This window comes from Myripristis murdjan, chromosome 8, assembly GCF_902150065.1.
Source record: "Myripristis murdjan chromosome 8, fMyrMur1.1, whole genome shotgun sequence".
Classification (NCBI taxonomy): domain Eukaryota; kingdom Metazoa; phylum Chordata; class Actinopteri; order Holocentriformes; family Holocentridae; genus Myripristis; species Myripristis murdjan.
In genome coordinates this window covers 7,786,712-7,808,888 of record NC_043987.1, presented here as the reverse complement: position 1 = coordinate 7,808,888, position 22,177 = coordinate 7,786,712, and the positions used below count along the sequence as shown (strand labels likewise).

The window sequence follows — 22,177 nt, the reverse complement described above, 5'->3', positions numbered from 1 at the left end:
CCTCTCAGTGTTTGCAGAGTTTGTGTTCAGCCTAAAGCACAAAGTATTCTGTATAGATAAAGAAAAAAATTAATAATGGGATGCTGTGGCTCAGGAGGTAGAACAGTCGTCTAACAGGAGGGTTGCTGGTTTGATCTCTGGCTCTTCCAAAGAATGTGTCCAAGTGTCTTTGAGCAGGACACTGAAGCCCTCACTGCTCCTGATGGGCAGCTGGCACCAACGTGTGAATGGGTGAAGGTGAGGTGAACATTGTTTACTTGATTACTTCATTTATAATGTGGCTCTACAAACAAGAGCACTGAATGAGGCACACACTGGAGAATGTGTATGTGTGTGTGTGTGTGTGTGTGTCCTTACTGTGCTGCTCCATTAGCTGGTGAAGCTTGCTCAGTGTCTCTGAGTGCTCTGAGGATGGGTGGTTGGGTGGGTGCTGGTCTTGACTGGGCCTGCACTGCTGGGAGTGGGGAGGCGGCGTCTTGCTGCTGTAGCTGCACACAAACGACGGCAGGATGGTCGGATAGTTCATCCCTCCGTTCAGTCGCCCCAGCAACGCCCCCATGCCATGGCTGACGACAGGCGGGTCGCTGCCGCTGCTACCGCTACCGCTATTTCCATTGCCGCTTCCTCCCTGGACAGGAAACGACCGCATCTCCATCTCCTCCGCTCCTCCATCCCCATGTTCGGTGGTCACCACGGTGATGGTGTGCTGCCCGCCGTTGCTGAGGCGACAGTGGTGGTGCTGATGATGCTGCAGCAGGTTGTGGATGGGCCTCAGCCACGGGGCGCTGGCCGGACCCGAACCTCCGCAGCCCCGGCTGAAACCGTGGCCGTGTCCGTTCCCGCCGCCGTTCCCGCCGCCACCGCTGCCGTTAGGGTTCACCTTTTTACGGCGTTTACTAGAGGAGGGAAAGCAAACGTGAATAATACTAAATAATTGAACACAGACAGTCAAAGTACATTAATCCAAGGTCTATGTAAGGTTGTGATCTTCTTTCTTCCTGTCTGTTTGTGTGCATGCACTTGCGTGTTTGCGCGCGCGTTAATGTGCGAATGCGTCTCCGGAGAAGTGGCTCGCAACGTTTTTCGGTGCCACAGCATAATTCCAGGAGACGCAAAATGACTAAGGCGCACTAAATTATTAAATGCTCAGAGCAAAGTATGTTTTAGTTCCCCCTAATGACTCATGAAGCGCTGTGCACAGACACAAGAGGCACAGGAAAACACAACGAACTGCTCGTCAAAGCCAGGATTAATTTGACCTGGGGACAAAACTTGATGATTATTTCAATAAAATGAACTTTTCCTGACACCGATCATCATCATATCTGCCTGAGCTCAGTCTGGTTGGTAACACTTGCAGCAGAGCAGAGATTCTCCAACTTTCTGGTCCTGGCCTTAAAAGAGATTTTTAGTCTCTTCCCTCAGGACCTAAGCTACCATTTTTAATCTCGCAATTATCCGGAGGAGGTTTACTCTGCAACTTATAGCCACAGCTTGGACGAGCAGTTGCAAAGATGAGTAATGTTACACAAACACAAAAAAAAAATCCACTTTCAGATGTTCTTTCACTGTTAGATTTCACCAGCGGTTTCCACGAGTTATTTTGTGATAAAGGACTGCAATTTACTTTTCTGGCGTATCTACTTTCGCCCAACGTGTGCCACCCGCTTCAACTTCAGTTCGTGATTTCCATCATTTCCCATAATGCTTTTTGACAGGTGGCGGGCGCAGTAGCTATAGTGCAGAGTGTCTTTCCAGTTGAGAAAAGAGTAAAACGTGTAGGAGTGTGTGTTCAGATTACAGAGAGCTGCCAAAGTGGGTTTCATTTTCAATATGCCACAGATTAGAGAGCCACAAAGATGCAACCTCTGCTGTGTGACATCGTGGTCCACTTAATCTGCTGTCTGCTGTGCATTTTCCTGTTTATGGCGTCAGTGTGATTAGTGAATCTAGCGAGAGCCTCTTGCTGTTAGACTCTGAGGGATTACATCAAAACGTTTATTATCATATAATTATATAAAGCATATTAGAAAACCTCTGCTGCACTGCCCTCTAGGGGTTGAAACTTTCAGGCATGTTGCACTTCTGGCCACACCCAGTCAGTGATGTAGCTGCAGGTGCCTTGCCATCGACAGCTGCTTAAAATTCCTGCTGTCACATCACCAAACTCTAGAGGGCAGTGCAGCAGAGCTTTTCTTCCGCTTACGATTTAGTGCCAGAAGACAACGTGTCAACATGTTGTCTTCTTTTGGTCAGATATTCACAGAGATAAGACAAATATCTCTGTGAATATCTGACAAAACTGATCGATCATAAGTTCCACCCCCCCAAAATGCAAACCAGCCATTTTTCTAGATTTTGAGGTGTTTTCAGCACATAAAGATTGTGTGACCTAGCAACAGTAACTAAGGCATCAGTCAGCTAGCCCAAAACTGCAATGTACTTCTGCAAACGGCTGTTTTTTTTTTTTTTTTTTTTTTTTTTTAAAGAGTAGCTAAATCCAAAGTACAAATTCTTTCTATTTTGATTTGATTTGATTATTATTATCGTTATTATTATTATTATTATTTTTATTTTTTATTTTTATTTTTTACTTGCACAGTGCTGGAGTTGTTGCAATTACATTTCACTGCTGCTGTACCTGTACATTCATGCATGTGACGAATAAATCTTGAATCTGAATCTGAATCTGAATCTAATGGTGAAAAGTAAGGCTCCTGGTCTTTGGTGTACTCGATGGGTGGTGACATCACTTGCCACCTAAGACCAGAAATCCTACTTTTCACCATTAGAGGTCAGGCCTCACAGAGAGCTGGGTTTGGGGGTTTAGTTTACTTTAAGACTGGCTTTTTCAGGAATCCAGGCTGACTCTCACCTGTGCCAGCCAGAGTATATCCTCTGCACCCTGCGCGTTAACTTGCGGTAGAGGTGGCTGACGTAGCGCAGCATCTCCTCGTAGCACGAGCCCGGCTCGCTGTAGCTGGCCAGCGTGGAGTCATTGGACATGTAGCGAGCGCGCTGCTCCCTCATCAGGGCGTTCTCCCTCTGCTTGGTCTCTGAGAACTGGGTGGCGATGACCACCAGGCACAGGTTGATCATGAAGAAAGAGCCCACCTGGTTGGGGAGGGAGGGGTAACAGAGAGGCTATTTAGAGCAGCGGTGCTCAAATTGGGCTCCAAGGCTTCCAGGGAGTCCCCACTAAAATGGGACTACGATTAATTTAAATAATATGGCTCTCACTTGAAATTTGCACAAGGGTCAAAACTGGGGGTTTTATCTATAGGCTAGGCGCATCCTTGACATAGTTTGGCAATCCCTGAATTAGGGAGTGGCTGGTAAGGTAAAGGTGCAATTTCAAGCTCTTTTTATGCTCTTTGACTGTGATTTCTTTGAGATATTTACAACATCTAACAAACTTCAGTGCAACAGCTGACGTCAATACCACAAATTCACAATACAAAGTGCAATAATGGAAAAGTATAAGGGGAAATGGGTGATGGAGGAAAGAGTGGAGAGAAGGAGCACGGAAACAGGAAGAAATAAGGTTGAAGGGGGAGGAGGATGATGAAAAGGGAAAAAAGGGGAGAAAAGGATGAAATGGAAAACAGCGGCAAGGCAGGAAGAGCAGAAGGGAAGGTATTAGAGCAGAGTGAAGAAGAGAGGGAGGGTGATTTTCGCACAAAATTTTCTTTGAAATAATTTCAGACAAAACCCTCTGACTCAGTTGTGACTCATAAACAATCATCTCAATGCATTATATTTCCATTTTTATTGGAAAAACTTTAGATCTTTCGCTTTCAAAATGAACTTTTGATTTGATTAATCTCCGGAGTCGGAGGAACACAGCTCCTCAAATGAAGACAACTCGTTCTACAGCCTTATTTTCTCTCCTGACGAATAGTATTGAATTCACAAGACTCTCTTGGCCAGATCCTATAATGTGATAAAAAAACCACTGGCACAATTTGTAAGGATATGAGAGCGCTCGTGTTAACCGCCGTCCCCCAAGACCTACTCAATAAAAACGCTGTTATTGTCACAAGACGTTTTGCGCCTCGCTTTTTAAACAGAAAATCTGCTTTTATGAATTGTGGAGCGACTCCTCCGTCGATGTTGCATTTAAAATAGAATTCGCTGGTGCTAAGTTTATCCTTCCTACATCCTCGAGGTGTTAAAAGTGGAGTAAAAAAAAAAGACAACAACTGAAGTATCACTATGCTTTATGCATTATTCAGACTCTTGGCCGGGCCTTGGGATGCTAAAACGGACAATGTTTTTATTTAGAGACTGTGAAATTTAAATAATATCATGTCTGTGGTGGAATGTATCCATTACAATGCGTTACTGATAAGAAATCAGAGGCTGAGGCTCCCTCCATCTTTATGTAATTCTTCGTCTCATCCTCTGTTCTCTTCATCTCTCATGCTCTGTATCTATCACTTCTATCTTCACTCAGGCCTTCATCCTCTTCCTCCCTCCTTTCCCCTTTTCTCTCTCCCTCTCTATCCCGTTATCTCTCCCTCTCTCTGAGTGCATAATAAGCACTTCAATATCAAGCGACAGGCAGGGAGGAAAGTAGGTCATACAGCAGTGTAAAATATAGCCGAGGCTCTGGCTTTTTTGAAATCTTACCCCAACAACAGCCCGATAAGAGTGAAATCGTGTACGATAACAAGAAAGTCTACGGAGTTCAATGGAAGCGAGTTGCGCTTGAAGCGGAGTTTAGCAGTTAACTTCAGAAAGGTTTTTTCAGCGTTACATAAAGCAGAACTGTATAACTGTGACACTACAACAACATAAAAATAGCTTTCAGGAGCAATATGTTACGTTTGAGGACTTGGAGTACTGAGGAACCGTTTGGTGTATTTCAGCGCATTTTTAGCTTCACAGGCCTGCCGAAGCTCACAGTTTTTCATACTGCGAGATATGCCTGGCTGTCCGCTACACTGGTCGCATTAAGGAGAGGCGGTCTCACATTCAAATGGACCAATCAGCTTCACCCTTGAGGGGACTGGTGTGAGCTTGAGAATAACAGGGTGACAAGGCAATAGCTGCCAAAATTTGTAGAAAATACATTTTTTTAAAAGAGACGTTTGACTGCCTTGTAAAGCCTACCAAGTCTCCAGGCTGTGGAAAACAACTGTAAAACATCCGTCAGCGATGTCCCAGCTCCTGTCTGGACAGCACCATATCCCAAACAAAGAGAAAATCATAAGTATCGGATGCTTCTTGGGTACCACTTTTGTCACCGCTGAAGGAGCCGGATGGTTGAAAAGACTCCTCCCAAAGCAAAAACATCCTCTCCTCCAGATAAATCCCTGAAGTGCTGTCCTTTGTTTGTCTTTGCATGCGTTCTCTCCAAATATTCTACAACTGCTGCCTCGTCAACCATTATTCCCCGGCTCGCACTTTGCTCTGTTTACTATTCCCCAGCTAGCTGCATTGCAAAACAAGTTATTTAGCCCCATGTTCTGCCTTTAAATGAAGTTTTTTTTTTTTTTTTTTTCTTCGAACAAGTGAAAAAAAATGAATCTGCCAGTGGGATGAGATAACCGAACTTGTTTCCGGTGCAGTTTCTGAGAACGAAAAGTATGAACTGGCAGCATTTAGAGGAGGCGGGCTCATCCAGACCCATCGACTTCACAATGTAGATTCGGTCTAAAAATCTTTTTTTCTCCAAACAAGGTAAAAAAAAAAAAAAAGGTGGATCAGCTCACTAGTATCAAGGAAAATGACACTTGATTCAAGAAAATTCTGGAAACAAGTTGATCAGCATTGGAAACTTGGATTTTTAGACTGAATATGGGACTAATTTACATAAAGTGTAGATTTTTTTTTTTTTCTGTGTGAGCCACATCTGCATCGTGCCACTCAGGCCCTCCTGAGAAACTAACTAGAGGGTGAAGTCGATGGGTCTGTCTGAATCTTGGATGAGCCCACCTCTTCTAAATGCTGCCAGTGTAGAGGGCAGCCAGGCGTATCTCGCAAAGTCAAAACCCTGTGAGATTTGGCAAACTTGCAAGGTTAATGCATTTGTGGACTGGATTACCGCTAGATTATAAGACACCAGATGCTGAAGATATTTCAACAGCTTCACAGAACAGAAGAAAAAAAATTCTCATAGTATTTTTTTTTTTTTTTCAGGTTGACCATTTTACCAGCCATAGCCAAAATTTAGCCATGTTCAACAAGAATGGCAGCAAAAAAGGTAATACTTACTATAATGAGCAGTATAAAATATATAAAATTGTAGAAGGAGTGAGCGTCCATGACATAGTACATGATGTCTACCCATCCTTCCAGTGTGATGACCTGAGGGGAGAGAGAGAGAGAGAGAGAGAGAGAGAGAGAGAGAGAGATGCATTATGGTGTAATGAACAGGCAGTTAGCAAAACAATTACACGCCTTGATAGCTCTGCCCAATGGTAATTCTTTAACATAAACACTGGACAGACACACACACACACACACACACACACTCACACATGCAACAGCAGTCTGACATACATTCCCAATGCTTATCTGAAAAAAAGCCTGCAGTGTCTTATCCATGTGTGTGTGTGTGTGTGTGTGTGTGTGTGTCGGGGGACTGACACAGCTCTTTTCATGTCGCTGCAATGCTAATGAGCTGCTGAGATGCTAAGACCTGAGAGCGGCAGCTCAGCTCAGCCAAGCTGATAATACACTCACACCTCAGCTAGCATTACATATAAACTGCACACACACACACACACACATACTCATACTCACAGAAACACACATTAGCATAAGCAGACATCCACAAATGTTCAAACGCAAATGCAACCAGGCATGTGAAAGCACACATATGCATTTACACATGCATAATCACGCACAAGCACACCAGCACACACACACACACACACACACACACACACCACTACCACAAACACACATGCACGCATACACGGCCTGAGGCAACTAATCCTCTCTCTCTGTTGAGATGCCTCTGTGCACCAGATTAACACAGGAGCCAAGGATCCAGGATCGTCATCTCACAGCTGAAATACACCTGTAGAGAAAGCTCATTGTGCCTCTGCTTTATTCTAGACAGGAAGCAGACAGCCAAGTGAAAAGCATGCAAATAGTCTGCCAGGCAGCCATCCAACCCAACATATATTTAGTCAGCGAGACTAATAGCCAAGCAGCCTGTCATCAGAACAGTCAGGTAGCAAAAAAAAAAAAAAAAAAAAAAAGATAACCACTGAGCAAGTAAGACTACATGCTGCTCAAATCCATTTTTTTCATATACAAGACTATTTTTTTAAGTCTGTACCCTGAAAAACAAAACAAAAAACATAGTCCACATCTGAAACATAATCAATCTCACGTTATGGTACATTGTATCTGAAGCCTAGAACATTTTTTTTTCAGTGGACTTCCTGTCCGGTGATGATGTGCACACATAAGCAATGAGAAAACGCCATGTTACTCGCTTGCTTTTGCACTCACAGCTGCTGGACAGAAAGCATGCCACGTCCTCAGTCAGCACCAACACTGTGACGACCAGCGAAATATTACACTGAATAAACACACGCAATCCCGCGCGGTCACTTGTAAATTAAAATGTTGATCTCCACCCTTAAAGATCAGATTGACAAAGAGCTCTCTGCATTGACCTGCTGCCTGTGCATAGCCAGTGGTCAAACAATCAGCGAGAGCCCGCTGGGCAAACAGCGAGACAAACACAGACTCAGACAGGTAAATGAAGAGGCCTCGGCGAGCAGAGCCGAGCGGTGTGGTGCTGCATGAAGCCGACCGAGGACTGCCGAGCCGTGATCTGTATTCAGAGGGTGACAGACTGAAGGAGTCAAAGCACCACTTAGAGGAAAACTCGACCATAAAACACATTAACACTGTTTATCCCTCTGAAGCCTGAGCCGATTCAGTTGATTTCTTTCGGAAACATGGGGAAGGTTACATGAGGCTGTAGTAAACCACACACGCCTTATTAAGAGAGCAAAAATACAAAAATACATGAATTTGAAGTGTAGGTTAATAAGGCTTCACATACAAACAGGTGTATGAGTACAAATCGCTATGGCCATTCATTTAGTGTTTTAAAAAAAGCACAACAAATCAAGAGCACATCAATGCATTATCAACGACTAGTAAGTAGATTTCACTCATAGCAATGACCACTACAGTCGAATTTCCTAATTGGACTGCAGTACCGGCACACGCCACTGTGGCGCTATATAATCAACACAAAAAGAAGAAGAAACCCTGCATGTTCACTAGCTACAGGCAGGGCAACAGACTGTTGTAAAGACAGTGGTTTAAGATTAACTACAGAAATACTGTAAAACTACCACAGGGGGCAGTGTGTGTGGGCGTCTATTGTGTATCGGTACATGGATTGGCATTCTTTTCAAAACTGAAGGAGGCCATGTTCACCATGTGAGGCCCATCCTGCTGCTGTGGAGGGTCACCATGTGTCTGCAGATCCTTCTTGTTGATCCAGGCTTTGATATTTGAGTCAATAATATGCACATGGGGCAGAGATGACATACTCAGCTGTCATTGGTAATTTAAAGGAGGAGGCAGAGGTGATAATCTGAGCGATTAACTCACTGATGCCCTACACAAACAGGCATCTTCTGCTCTTGACCCCCTGATAGAGATAAGAGGTAACTAGCGCGGCGTCCAGTCCGGTGGTTTATGTTAATAGGATGCATGCGGAGCGGAGAGGACGCGCTCACCTGTCACTGCTGAATTAAGACAGGAGGAAATAGAGGTCGCGACCTCAACGATCACTCCCTGAATCTTTCATTGACCCCACAGCAAACAACACATCGCTCTTGAACCCTGGCAGAATGTGTGTGTGTGTGTGTGTGTGTGTGTGTGTCCACATACTTCTTTGTGCAGGGTCAATAGTTATTAACCCATAGGTGGATAAGACAGATTGCCCCGATAACTCTCAGATGCCCTCTCAGTTTCTCGTTTGCTCTTCTCCTCATTCTTTATCTCTCCTCTCTACTTCTTTATGTCACTCTCTCCTCTTTTTCACTTTATCACTCTCTCCTTCACTCTTTTTATCTCTATCTCTATTTTATCCCTTACGCATGTTGATGGTCTCATCCTCCTGTCCATCAATGTCATCACACATACAGCGTTTTCTATTATCACTTGAATCTCTGGTCAATTTAACAGAATAATAAAATAAATTTAAAAAAAAAAAAAAAGAGAGAGAATGAACAAATTGGTAGTTGGTAGTGGATTCCCAGTTGGAAGCAGCAGCCCAAAAAAACTAAAATATGACAAAGCAAGAGCACTGTTGCCAAGTTCGCTTACAATACACAATTTTTGGGCTTCTTCTTCTTCTTTTTTTCCCTTAAGTCATTTCAAAAGAAAAGAGACTATTTTGTGAATTTGACAACATTAACAGATGGTGGCTAAGAACTGCTTTGATGAATGAAATCTGGAAGCAATAAGAAGAAAAAAAAAAAAACTTTTTTCCCTCTCAACAAACCAAGTCACATTGCCTCATTGCTTGTGGAAATCATTTCACAACCACCGATTGCATGTCAACTCATAATTATATCTTCATTATAAAAATTGGGCTGAGGAACAATGAGTGTTATTATCCACTTACTCAAAAATATCTGTAATCAATTATTTTATAGCATTTATCTTCACTGCACATCCTGTATTCTACTGTGTTTACCAAATGTTCAGCGCTGCCCCCGATGACCAAATGACTGTACTGCACTCTTATTTTCGTCTCACTGCAGTCAGTGGCCGTGGCTCAGCTTCTCTCCCTTTGGGCTTTGGTAATAGCATTTCTTTTTGAAAATTTGAATACAACATATGCTTACTGGGCTTGTTTTGGACAAGGCTGATCCTAACTTTACAGAGGCTCTGTGAAGTGTTGGGTGCTCTGAACACATTTTTTTTTTTTTGCCTGTAATTCAGAAACATTTTAAATTACTTAAAGTTAAGATAAATGGAACAAATCAGGAGAAGTGTTTGGTATATCGCCCAGCCCTACTTTGGACCTCGTTAAAGGAATACTCCAACGTTTGGACAAAATACTCTTTTACTGACTTACCCAGACTGAGACAAGATGTTTGATACCATTTTCACCTCTGTACGTCCAGGGGTTTGGTTTCTGTGGGTAGCATTTTGTGTTAGCTTAGCATAAAGACCCAAAGTCTATGGGAGTCATTAGCCTGTCTCTGTAAAAGCGAATAAATAAACCTTACAGCAAATCCTAACCTGTCTTATTTACACAATGCATCAGGTGTATCTGAAATACATGTCTTGGAGTATTTTTTTTAAAAAACGAGAGAGGTTTAAGGAGACGTTAGATGGTGGAACTGACAGTCAAGATCTGACCAATCACAGCTCAGAGCCGGGGAAGAGATGGCAGCGAAAAGACAATATCATCTTTGGTTGAAACAGTTTGTTAACTGATGACTTATTTTGTGACATATATTTATTTATTGTGATTTATTTGTTCATTTCAGGTTGTAGCTACTTTTTTTTTTTTTTTTTTTTTTTAAAGAATCCATCTTATAGTTTGTTTGTTAATAACATATTTTTGACACAGATTTATCTATTATCTATTTCTATTTTATCTATTTCTTTCATGACAAAATTTGCTCAGTTTGGCCTGGGGCAGCTCTGAATCCACATACTGATGAAGGTGTAGGAAAATCCAAAATGAATTCATGACTCTTATTTTATTTATTTATTTTTTTAATTCCAAGACATATATTTTGAATACACATGATTCACTGTATAAATAAGACGGCTTCAGGGTTGCTGTAAGGTTTATTCTTTCATTCTGACGGAGCTTGGCTAAGGCTATCGAACATCTTGTCAGTCTTGGTTAGTCAGAAAAAGGGTATTTTGCCCAAAACGTTGGAGTATTCCTTTAAGTCCCAAGGTCCCCGACTTGACAAGATACAAGCTTGTTTTAATGCATCTGAGTCCTGGGGCAACCTCGAATTGACTCAATCTGGAGCCATGGCTTGAAACGTTGTAAAACCTCTGCACTGAAATGTATTATTTATATTCCTCATATTTACAGATACTGAGGGAGAAAAGCACAAGAAGACAAGCAGACAGGAGACAAGCAGCACTTCTAACATTCAGCGCAGGTCCCTCCTCTGTCTCTTTCCCTCTGCATCTCTCTATTCTCTCATTTAGATCTCACTGCCTATCCTATTTCTCACTCTTTTCTCCCCTACTCTTTTTATTACCCTATGTCTCTCCTTATTTCTCTCTATATTTTTCTTTTCCTGTTTCCATCCAACTGTCAAGCGAGTTATGCAAACTCATAAAAGGTTTGCAAAAAAAGCAAAACAAATGCATTTCTATCAGCCCTACTGAAGTGAATAAACAGACTTCCAAATGTCAAAAAAAAAAAAAAAAAAAATGGAGGGAGTCTCTCAAAAATCTGATTAGTATTGAGTGAGTTGTTGTTGTGTCAGATAATGTTGTCTGGATTTTCATCCTTTCATCCGACAATGAAACAAGGAAATGCACTTAGTGTTATTTTAATGCACTGACTAATGGTTGTACATCCATGACAGGCACCTGCTTTACTGAACATTTCTGAACATCCAAAGTCGCTTTTGAACTGTTTTGCAATGAAACTGCACTATTAGTCTGGCCTTTCATTCCAAAACCTTCCTCAATATTTATTTCAATATTGACCAAAAACGCCTCTTCAAGTGTAAGAACATTTTTTGGATATCAAGGAAATTGAGGCTTTTGCGTTCACATTCACTTTTTTACTTTTTTACCTTTTTACAATTCAAAAGAAAAACAATTTTGAATGAAAAGCCTGCTATTGTCTCTGTGCCGCCGCCTCTCCTTCTGTCTCTGTCTCCCCTGTTTGCTTCTTTCTCTTCAGCTTTCTCTTGCGCAAGGCCATGCTTTCAATCTCTTCCTTTCCATTTTCTCTTTAAAAGCACATACTGTAGATCACTCAGACTCACAAAAACATATTACTCTGTTCGGAGTGTCCTTTCATGCGGCATGGCTGCGCATATTAAATCACTGTGACTGGTGAAAAACACACACACACACACACACACACACAATCATACACGTAAACACAGACGCAGAATTCTTATTCATTGTAATACCCAGATAAGAAATCTCATCTCATCTCGGGCTGGGAGAGATGCTCACTCTGCCATCAAAAAACAACAACAACAACAACAACAACAACACTATGTAATGTTTGAAGCCTCTCACTGTGAGCTGGTATCATTAAGATGCATACATACACACACACACACACACACATTGCAAACAGACATAGGTTTTGGTGACTAAGAGTAATGGTAGGGGTAATGAGAAAGGAGGAGAGCTGATTTGTAATTCGGAGTTATGATTGGACTGTGCCTAACAGGTTTAAGCAAATGTGTGTGTGTGTGTGTGTGTGTGTGCCTGCTATGTTGGTTTATGGATAAGGCTGTGTCTTGCTGGTGTTTGTGCTGTTTTCGTCATTTTAAGCCGTGATCGAATTCTGTCTGTTTGGGAGTCTGTCCGTGTGTGTATCTGTATGTGTGTGTGTATGTGTGTATGTGTGTGTGTGTTCATGTGTGCGTGTGTTGTCAGTATTTGTGCTGTTTGGAGTGATTTGTAGGTATGAGTCTGTCTGAGAAAGTCATGCGGTGCAAGTCAAAGCCCATTAGACACAGACAGATCTATCAGCGGGACCAGAACAGATCTATTAGCAGGGCCGGGCTTCTATCACCGCAGCGCAGGGAGCGGTGGAGGAAAGCCTGTGATGGGGAAAAGCCTGTCGGGTCTCCTGGGGAGCCGGGCTCAGCAACAATGACAAGAGAAAAACACACTCACACTACCAGCGCATGGACAGAAGACAGAGGTCATGCTTCACACCCTGGTGGAGGTCATCACAAACAGCTGGGAACAACTGACTGTTTCTAAAGCTGAGTCCACGCTGAGCCGTGTAACTTTGAAAACAGCGCATTTTCTCTTTTGCTTCCTGTCCACACTAGGATGTTTGCAAAAAGTTTCCCATCCACACTCATATGATCAAAAAAGACATAAACACAGTGACATCTACTGCATTGGGTATGGGTATGCCGCTGACCGATGACCTGTGTGATGTTTATTGATGTTTTGAAGCTGCAGGGTGGAGGGTTCTTGGATAGCAGCAGTTGAATGCATGAATACAGCGACCAGACTTCCCTGTTAGTCCGGGATTGTCTCAATTTCAAACTGAGCGTCCCGAGTCCTGACAGATATCTATAAACACTAAAATGTCCCGGGATTTCAACATTCATTACCAAATTGTCCCGTTTTTTTGCGATCCTTTCCTGCTACTCGCACCCACAATTTGAGCTGAACATGCAAATAGTATTACCAAAAATGTACCTCATTTTCTGCTGAGTGTAATGGTGCCAGGGTTGAAGCTATCTGACCTCTACTTTTGATGCTACCACCCTCGGAAGCTGGTGACGTCTAGGATATACCAGCTGGTGCAGGTAGATCCCCACAGAAAAGTTTTGCTCTTTATATGTGTCTTTGTTCCCACAATTTTAAACAAACATAGACACGTTATACATGAAAAATGAATGTAATGATGCCAGGGTCGAAAACAGCTGCAAAAACAGCCGGCAGAGAATGTGTCGCAGCCATTTCGCCGACAGACTACATTTGTGCAAACTGATAAATACCTTTTTTTTTTTTTTTTTTTTTTTTAATTATTATTTATTTATTTTAAAAGGTATCTGACAGTCAATACATATGCTATACTACACCAGTGCAGTTCTTTTGATTTGTGTTTGCTAGTGATATTAGACAGTTTTCAACTCTGTTTTGGTGGATTCATCTGCTGAGGTGCTGTCCATGGTGTTGAAAGTTGCTGCTAAAATAACAACTGCCCCCGATCCTGATGAGAATGTTTATGGTGCATGCGTAAGTGCGTAAATATGAACTTAGGGGTCCCGGTTTGGGGGCTTTAAAATATGATCAGACTTTGCGTGAAGTGCCAGCAGGATGTCAAAATCAATCAACTCTAATAAGGACAAATCATTTTGAATGTTGGCTCCCACTTGAAAATCATATGTTTTTCACATCCACGCCACAACACTAGGTTTGTGAATTAATAATTGTCCACTTTGGAGGGCATCGGTTTTCAGTGTTTGAATGTGCCATGTTAGTGTGGATGGAAGGCCAAAGATGTGTTTTCAAAGTTACTCAGCTCGGTGTGGACATACAAGTCTATCTGTTCTTGACTTAGCTGTTTTAACTTAATCGATAATTACTGTGCTGTTTTGGTCTGGTAATTCATCAGTCCATCATGGTCAGTGTTATGTTTTATGCAAGCTTTGTAGCTAGCTAACCATATGTCCAGCTCGCCCTCACAGGCTTGTTGTACATAAATTTGATCACACACTAATTAGCCCATCCAGTACACACTAGTATTACAAGTAAGTGTATGGTAACATTCACAACAGTTACTTTGCTAAATTATCCTGCTAGTTTGCAAGCGAACAATGCCAAAACCAATAGTTTGTTCAGGATGACCGAGCTGAGGCTATTAGCTGAGCAAATGATGGACTGAATCTCCACTATAAAGGGAAAAATAAATCAGGCCATTTGGGGGTTTTGAAGGCTTCAAAACTCATCTCCTGCTGCCATTTGCAAACATGCAAAATTGCACCATTAGAACTTACTCTATGAAGAGATTTATCATGCCTTTAGGTCAGTCCTACCTCTGCTCAGCAAATTAGCCTGTTATGCTCTTCTGTTTATGGCATGAATGTACATGTGTAGTTCAATAGTATACAATTTTGGCCACACAAGTGCAGTGATGCCTCTCACTCTTCCTCTCAACACCCTGCCCTCCATGTTTCCCCTTCCTTTATACAGCACAGAGCATCACAGTCCAATATCTGCATGCATATTTATGCATAGACTTCTCTTACCTGGAAAATGGCTATCCAGGCATAGGCGATGTTGTCAAAATTGACAGCGCCCTTGTGAGGATTGATGTCCCCGGGGCGGCAGACATTATAGTATTGGTTCCAGTTCACACAGCCGTTGACACTGGCCCCGCCCACCACAGGGGGTGATCCAATCAGGGCTGAACCCCTGGGGGGAGCAGCCAAAGAGCATTCGGCTCCGCCCTCGCTGTAGGCGGGCACATCGTGGCAACGCAGCATCCCATTCTCGCGGGGAGCCGAGCAGATGAACGGACTGTCTTCACCTTCCTCAGACATGTAGTAGGGACTTATGGACAGGTTGTATATTCTGTATGGAGAAACAATACGAAAAGGTTCAGAATCAGAATCAGGAATACTTTATTGAACCCCAACGGGAAATAGGGTAACTTGGTTTACTACCATTTCTATTCATAATTTTAGTTTGCTGATTGTTAATATTTAGTGAACCTCAGTTGATGACAGCCTACAAGCCACATCCTTGATAAATGATCCCTGAAAATCACTATGATCCTTGTAAGTACTTTGTAGAAAAGAGCTCATGAGTGGTGCAGCAGGTCATAATCAAAACATGAAGGACACAAGACAAGTTATAAAAAGTTAAGTTGCAATATAAAATACAGAGTCCATGATAAAACTTCCATCAAAATCATTGGGCAAAAAAACATAGTCATCCCAGATGTTGCAGTTACTGGATGTTCACAGCAGTTCAGAGTTTCACAGTTAGGTAATTGTCCAAATATATCCCTTAAGGTTTTAAAGTTCCTTTCTCACAAATACAGAGAATATCTTCTATCCCGGCACCTTGACTGCAAGCGATAAGAATCCTTTTGCTTGCTGCCTTGAGTAAAAATCATCGCTTTGAGCAACTTCTTGTTGTGAGATGACTTTTTATCTACTTTTATTGCTGCTGTTGTGTTACTCACCAGTAAACAGGGTCAAACGCATTTCTCTCTTGTGCTGTCTAAGGTGAGAAACCTTGTTTAGATTTTAAATGATTAAAATTGATACATCATCTGGGCGCTCAAGTAAACAAGCATCCAATCGCACATTTTCTCCTTGAAGTAGGCCTGCAAAATCCCCAGCGGGCTCTACAGTAACTACTTTCAATGATGCCATGCTGTATTCACACACTGCATCTGCACTTACACTTTTGCTTCTCCTCATCCACAACATCTCAATCAATAATTTCCAACTTCACCATCAATATAGACAGCAGACTAATGGTACGGCTGACCTTGCTGGCTTCAAATGACTCAGCAGCTCTGAAACTGAACCAGCAGACTTGACTCTGTGAAACACCTAGACCACCAGCTCAGGACGGTGCACAACTACCCATCTCTGCAGCCAAGGCCGGGCCAACTTAAACCCCTCCCTGAGTCATGAGATTGATTTTCTTACCCTCTCAGCCCAAGCCACTGGTTGCTCTTCCACAGCCACTCCAGAGGCTGCTTCTGTGGCTAGCTGTAATCCCTGAACACAAATCCTAACAAGCTAACTGAGTGCATTCACTTCTTGCAGAGCTGAGCAGTCAGGGAAACTTGGGTTTATGTGTGGACGGCCTATAGGCTTGTTGGAAAACTGCTGATCAGCCAGCAGCAGTTTTCTGAGCTTCCTTGTTTCCCTGTGCAAAATATGTTAGAGATCAATTACAGGCATTCAGAGCTTCCAATAGTTCTCCACATTTATTCAAAAGACTAAAAATGTCTCAGAAAATAAACACTCAGAGAATGGTTGCAGCAAACATTGGGGTAGAAGTTAAGCAGAGATAGTTTTATTGATTTTTTTTAAAGTTAGTTAAGTGTTCAAGTTCATGCAAAACTACAGTGAACATGTGGACAATTCAGAACTGCTTTCTGATTAACAGACCCAGGAAATTACTTTTCCATGTGCCACATTAAAAAAGGCTTGCTCTTACAGGGTTGCGCAATCTTTGCAGAGCATGGACGAATGTCCTATTCAACTCTTTGTGCTGAATTCTTGGTGTATGTATAAATGAAAGGAAACTGAATTCTGAGTCAGTCAGTTTTTTCAACCCAAAACATGACACAAAGCAAAGTGTGGCCTAAAAATTGAGGTGCAATTTGCTTGCAGCTACTGAAACGAACTGGGGATACTTTATTAAACTGTATGAGACGTCAACACAGATACAGCCAGATCCTCTGACAACAACCAGTTGGGAGGAACAGAGTCACCCATTAACTGAGTGGTTCAGTTAATGGGTGACTCTGGGTAGCTGGGCTGTTTCTTGAGTAAACTTGAAGTGGATGTTGCAATAAATCCCAAACAAATCAATTACTGTAGCACTTTCTCCTGTCTACAAATGTAAATCCACGGCTTCATAGGGCAAATACCCAGACTATCCAGCCCCAGAGCTCAGCCAAGCCTTTTCACTTATATGCCTCATCTGCTGCATCTTCCCATGGCAAAGCTCAAAGTAAACAGACCGCTGAGTGTTGCACCACAGTGCCAGATCAGATTTTAGGAAGGTGCAGGACGATCTCTGGCAGGACAGCACATTGCTGGCCCATGTCTACTTGAATCTTCCAAACACTTGCCTCCTCTCTGTCTGTATGGGCCTCAGATGTCTGACATTGACGACCGAACTTTGCCCAAATATAGAATTCTGGCTCCAAAACATTTTCTATGGGGAAAACACACAGGATCTGAAAATAATCATTGCGGACTGTGATTTAAGCTGGCATTTAAAACTGGGGCCATTTTTATCTGCACGTTTAAAAGGAACTGGATCCATTTCAGTCTGCTGCCGCTTTCCAACCCTGCTGCATCACAGCTCGCATACTAAATTTACAACTAGAATCAATGAGACACAGGGATAGTTGGTCATTTCTTTCTTTCTTTCTTTCTTTCCTTCTTTTTTTTTTGGCATTTCTGCTTTATTTGACAGTCACAGTGGAGGTGTGCAGCAAAGGACCTGAGGTTGGATTCAAATCCCGGTCGCTGGGATCGGGACTAAGTCCTGGTACATGGTCTTAACCGGTAAGCCACCAGTGCACCCCAATAGTCGGTCATTTCTTTCATCTTTGTATCATTTTATTTTTTCAAGGATGACAACAAAATTATGAAGAGGGACAAGAATCACTAGCCCTACAAGTCCAGTCATTTAGTTGTTAGCAATTCGTTTTATTTTATTGATTTATTTATTTTATTGCATAGCTCAGTCCGAAACAAATGAAACTACACCTTTACTTAGACTGATTTAGAACGGTGTGGCCTCATCAGGTCATGGGTTAAAAAATTATGGATCATATGTTTGACTTATATCAACCATTTCATCGTGCCTAAGTAGTTGTATGGGTAAAGAAAGTCAGGGCGTATGCACTACAATTCATAACTGTATGAAGCATGAATCAATAGGGGAAAAAAATAGAATAAGATAAATACCAAGTTTGTACAACGACAGTATAAACACTAATACTTGGGCCTATTGCCAGGGGGCGTATACACCCCACATATATGGCCACAAATCATGCCTCATCTGCATTTAGACCTTGCAGATTCAAAGTTTTGAGAGAAACTTTTTCAACACCCATATATCTGAGCGAGGAAACTCAATGATGAGCATAAAACAGACTGCCAATGGGGGAATTTTCATCTTTATGGTAAATGCAGCTGCAATGATCTACAATTCGCTGGTTAAGCGACATTTTTTCCGGCCAACATAACCTTTCCTAGAACAACAGGTTATTAAAGAAATGGCCCCCATTATACTGCAGCTAATAATACCGTTCTCTGGGATCTTTTCACCTGCATGTGGGTGCTGGAAGTATTAACTTTTCATAATGCTTTTTGCACTATGAAAATGCACCATACTTATGATTGCCATTTTCAGTTAGTTTAACTCCTTAATGACCTCTGACCTCAAGATATCTGAATGAAAATGGGTTCTGTGGGCACTCATGAGTCTCACTCTTGCAGACGTGCCCACCTTATGCTCATCCCATGCAGTTTGGGCCACAAATCATGCAGTACAAATGTTTTATTCTGGCCTGTTGTAAAATGGTGGGTTTGTGCAGACTGGGGCCTAAACAGTCTTGGAGTTGCATCAATCGGCTTTGACAGGAAAGCTGAGACTCTTGTGGATTCAATGAGCCACATTTGATTCATGTGTGATGATGTTAACCCCCATAAAAGCCATTTCATTGTAGAGAGACCATTTTTTCAAACTTCATCGATGTCACTGTATAAAATGACCTATAGTGACCTCTAGGATTATCACAGCCTCATGAAAGTGAAACTGGAGATCGGCATTCAGAGGATGTCTGGTTGTCAAGGTATGCTGAAATTTAAGGCGGAGTTTATGAGCAATTTCCAGAACAGAATGCTTGCAATCCAATTGTACAAAAGGGCAATTCATAAAAAAAAATCTCCAAATGTCAAAAGTTTTTGACATCAAATCACAGCATGAATTTTTTCTTTTTTTTTTGGATCAAACTTCTAACTGATGTGTATGTTTGGCAGTGTGTGTCGTCATCTTTTCCTTATTATTATTATTTTTTTTAACTGTTGTCACATTATTAATAATGTGTGAAAATCTTTCTTTTTCATATACTACCATCCTAAATAATGTATTCAGAAGAAGTTAGGAAACACCAATAATCTCTCCAATAGATGATGTATTTTTTGATATGGAAGTCTCAAAAATACTAATAAAGCTGATGTCTGAGGCCCATTGTGTCTGTTGTGTGAAAACAGTGCAATTCCTTTTCTGGTGTGATGTTTTTTACATTCAGATCAAAATGACCTGTACAGTAGCTAGGTATAATGTCAGTGAAGCTCTATCACCTAAAGGTCACTGAATAGATTTAACTTTGCGAGCTGCCAATAAGGACAGTAACACTATTTTCTCTCAGTCCCTTAGATAAGATGATACATAGGATGATTCATAGGGTGAGAAAACATCTTATGCCTTATAATAATCTAGTATACATGATCAGAGTCATGTGCAAGACTGCAAGTTACCTTAGTGTCTGCAAAGAGAGAGCTAATGTAAGATCTGCAAATGTGTGTGTGTGTGTGTGTGTGTGTGTGTGTGTGTGTGTTATATTTGGGATTCATGTTGTACCGGAGGTCAGACAGTCATTTGTTCTGAGAGAGGAAACAGAGCAGCATGCCTTGGCTATGAAATATTTAGCTGCTGTTCTCTCTGTTGTCTCTTGTCTTTCTCTCTCTCTCTAAAAACACCCACACACGCACACGCACGCACACACACACACACACACACACACACACACACACACACACACACACACACACACACGCACACACACACAGGAAGGATTCATCTACATTAACTCTGGTACAATTTGTACCATTAGATCAAAAATAGAATTAGCTCAGGAATGTCTCAGTGACATTTTTGGCTTCCCGAGCTTAAGGAAGTTGAAGAGGTTTTCCTTTCTCTGCCATACAACTTCACTCCCCACGGCTAAATCTGGGGCTCTGTTGATCTTTTCCCTGTGTGTGTGTGTGTGTGTGTGTGTGTGTGTGTGTGTGTGTGTGTGTGTGTGTGTACTATATGCTATGGTCTGCGAATGTTCTCTTTTGCCCCTTGTCCAATTTATTGGCATGAAATACATGTGTACACACTGTCAAAGCAGAAATTCAAACAAACCAAAAGTTGAAAAAGAATGTAGTCTCTCTCTCTCTCTTTCTCTCTCTCCCCCACTCTATGACAATCTAGTTCTACTAACGCGTGTGTGTGTGTGTGGGGGGGGGGGGACGCCACAGGGTTGAGTACATCCCACAGTGTACTGAGCAGTTTACATGAAGTTGCAGCTACTGTATTTTTGCTGCTGGCAACAGCTGACTGTAACTTCACATGACAGCAAACGGCAAATTCTCAGACTCCTCAAAAAGGAGAGACAGAGGGAAAGAGAGAGAGAGATGAAGAAAGAAGAAAGAAAGAGGGGAAGAAATGTAAGGAGAAGCATGCAGGGTGGAGAGCAGGAGGGGTAAAGAGAGTAATACAAAGAAAGAAAGGAAGAAAGAAAGAAAGAAAGAAAGTTCACTCAAATTCAGTTTTATCCTTGCATTCACCTCCTCGCTTAACCATTGAGTCATTTCCTACTCTGAGCAGTTTCAAAACATTTCTGTCATTCATTTGCATTTACTGACATCCTGAGTGTGAACGTGACTCATTCGAAACCTTAAGGGAAAACTTGGCCACATACTGTCAAGGAGAGACTTGTCAAACAGTCAGACATTAGTGGGGTTTCCATCCGCCTATTTTTGTGCAAATTTTGAATTTGCATATAAGACAACCTGAGCGCAAACAATGGAAGTTCACAACAAGTCCTGAAGTCTGCGGAAAAAGTTTTCACTCTGGGCTGAGGTGGGTAAGTGGGCGTATCCACGCAGAAAAAATGTGATAACGGCTGATGACGTTATGTGTGGACGGTGTGTGTTAAAGCCATATACAAATCAGTGAGAGCTGTTATTAGCACAATAGCCTACAGCTGTGCGATTTTCAAAATAACTGTAATAAGGTAGCTGATGGAAATGTGAATTGATTCGCATTTTCTTTTGCCAAATTTTCAAAAACGTTCTAAAAATATGCACAAAATGTGGATAATACCAGTGATTTTCAATGTTTGGCCTGTTTACTACAATTTACCCACATTTTACATTCCAGCAGACCATTTTGCAAATCATGTGATGGCATTAAAGATTTAGAATCAATTAATCGATCAAACACATAATCAAAATCCCTCAACTTTTAAAACAAATTTGTCACTATTCATAAACCACAGAACTAATAATTGGCTGAGTAAAAGAAATGTTTCCCCCCAGGGACTATTTTCCCTGGCGGAGGGACCGTTACACTCCGCCCAACTTCAAGTCATCAAAACTCAACAGTGCTGCTGCTTTTAGGAAAACTCATGTGAAAAACTTTATAATGGTGATGGAATACTGGTGTGAGGAAAGTTTGGAGTCTCTGAGGGTTCATTTTCAAATCATAGTGGAATGAATGGTATGAATGGTATGATAAAATCAGTGGTATGGTCCTTTAAAGTAGTTTCTAATCCTAAAACCTTTTTTTTTTTTTTTTTTTTTTTTTTTTTTTTTTTACCTCTGTGTACATGTACAAAGAGGAAACTACTGTATCAGATCACGTCTTCAACACACTGCTTCTTTTTTTATAAAGATTTCATACGAAGATCTGAATGGGTCACATTCAGACTCAGTGCGGACGTACAAGCAAAGAA

At 41.8% G+C, this 22,177-nt stretch overlaps 1 protein-coding gene across 1 annotated transcript in view; it reads right to left on the bottom strand.

Moving 5' to 3' along the window:
- Positions 1–22,177, bottom strand: part of cacna1ha (calcium channel, voltage-dependent, T type, alpha 1H subunit a) — a gene marked incomplete at its 3' end in the record, with an annotated part of 92,040 nt that overhangs the window by 56,811 nt on the left and 13,052 nt on the right. Inside the window, 4 exon segments of the mRNA XM_030057147.1 lie at positions 358–896; positions 2,876–3,114; positions 6,220–6,312; positions 14,934–15,258. Coding sequence (XP_029913007.1) covers positions 358–896; positions 2,876–3,114; positions 6,220–6,312; positions 14,934–15,258 — 1,196 coding nt within the window.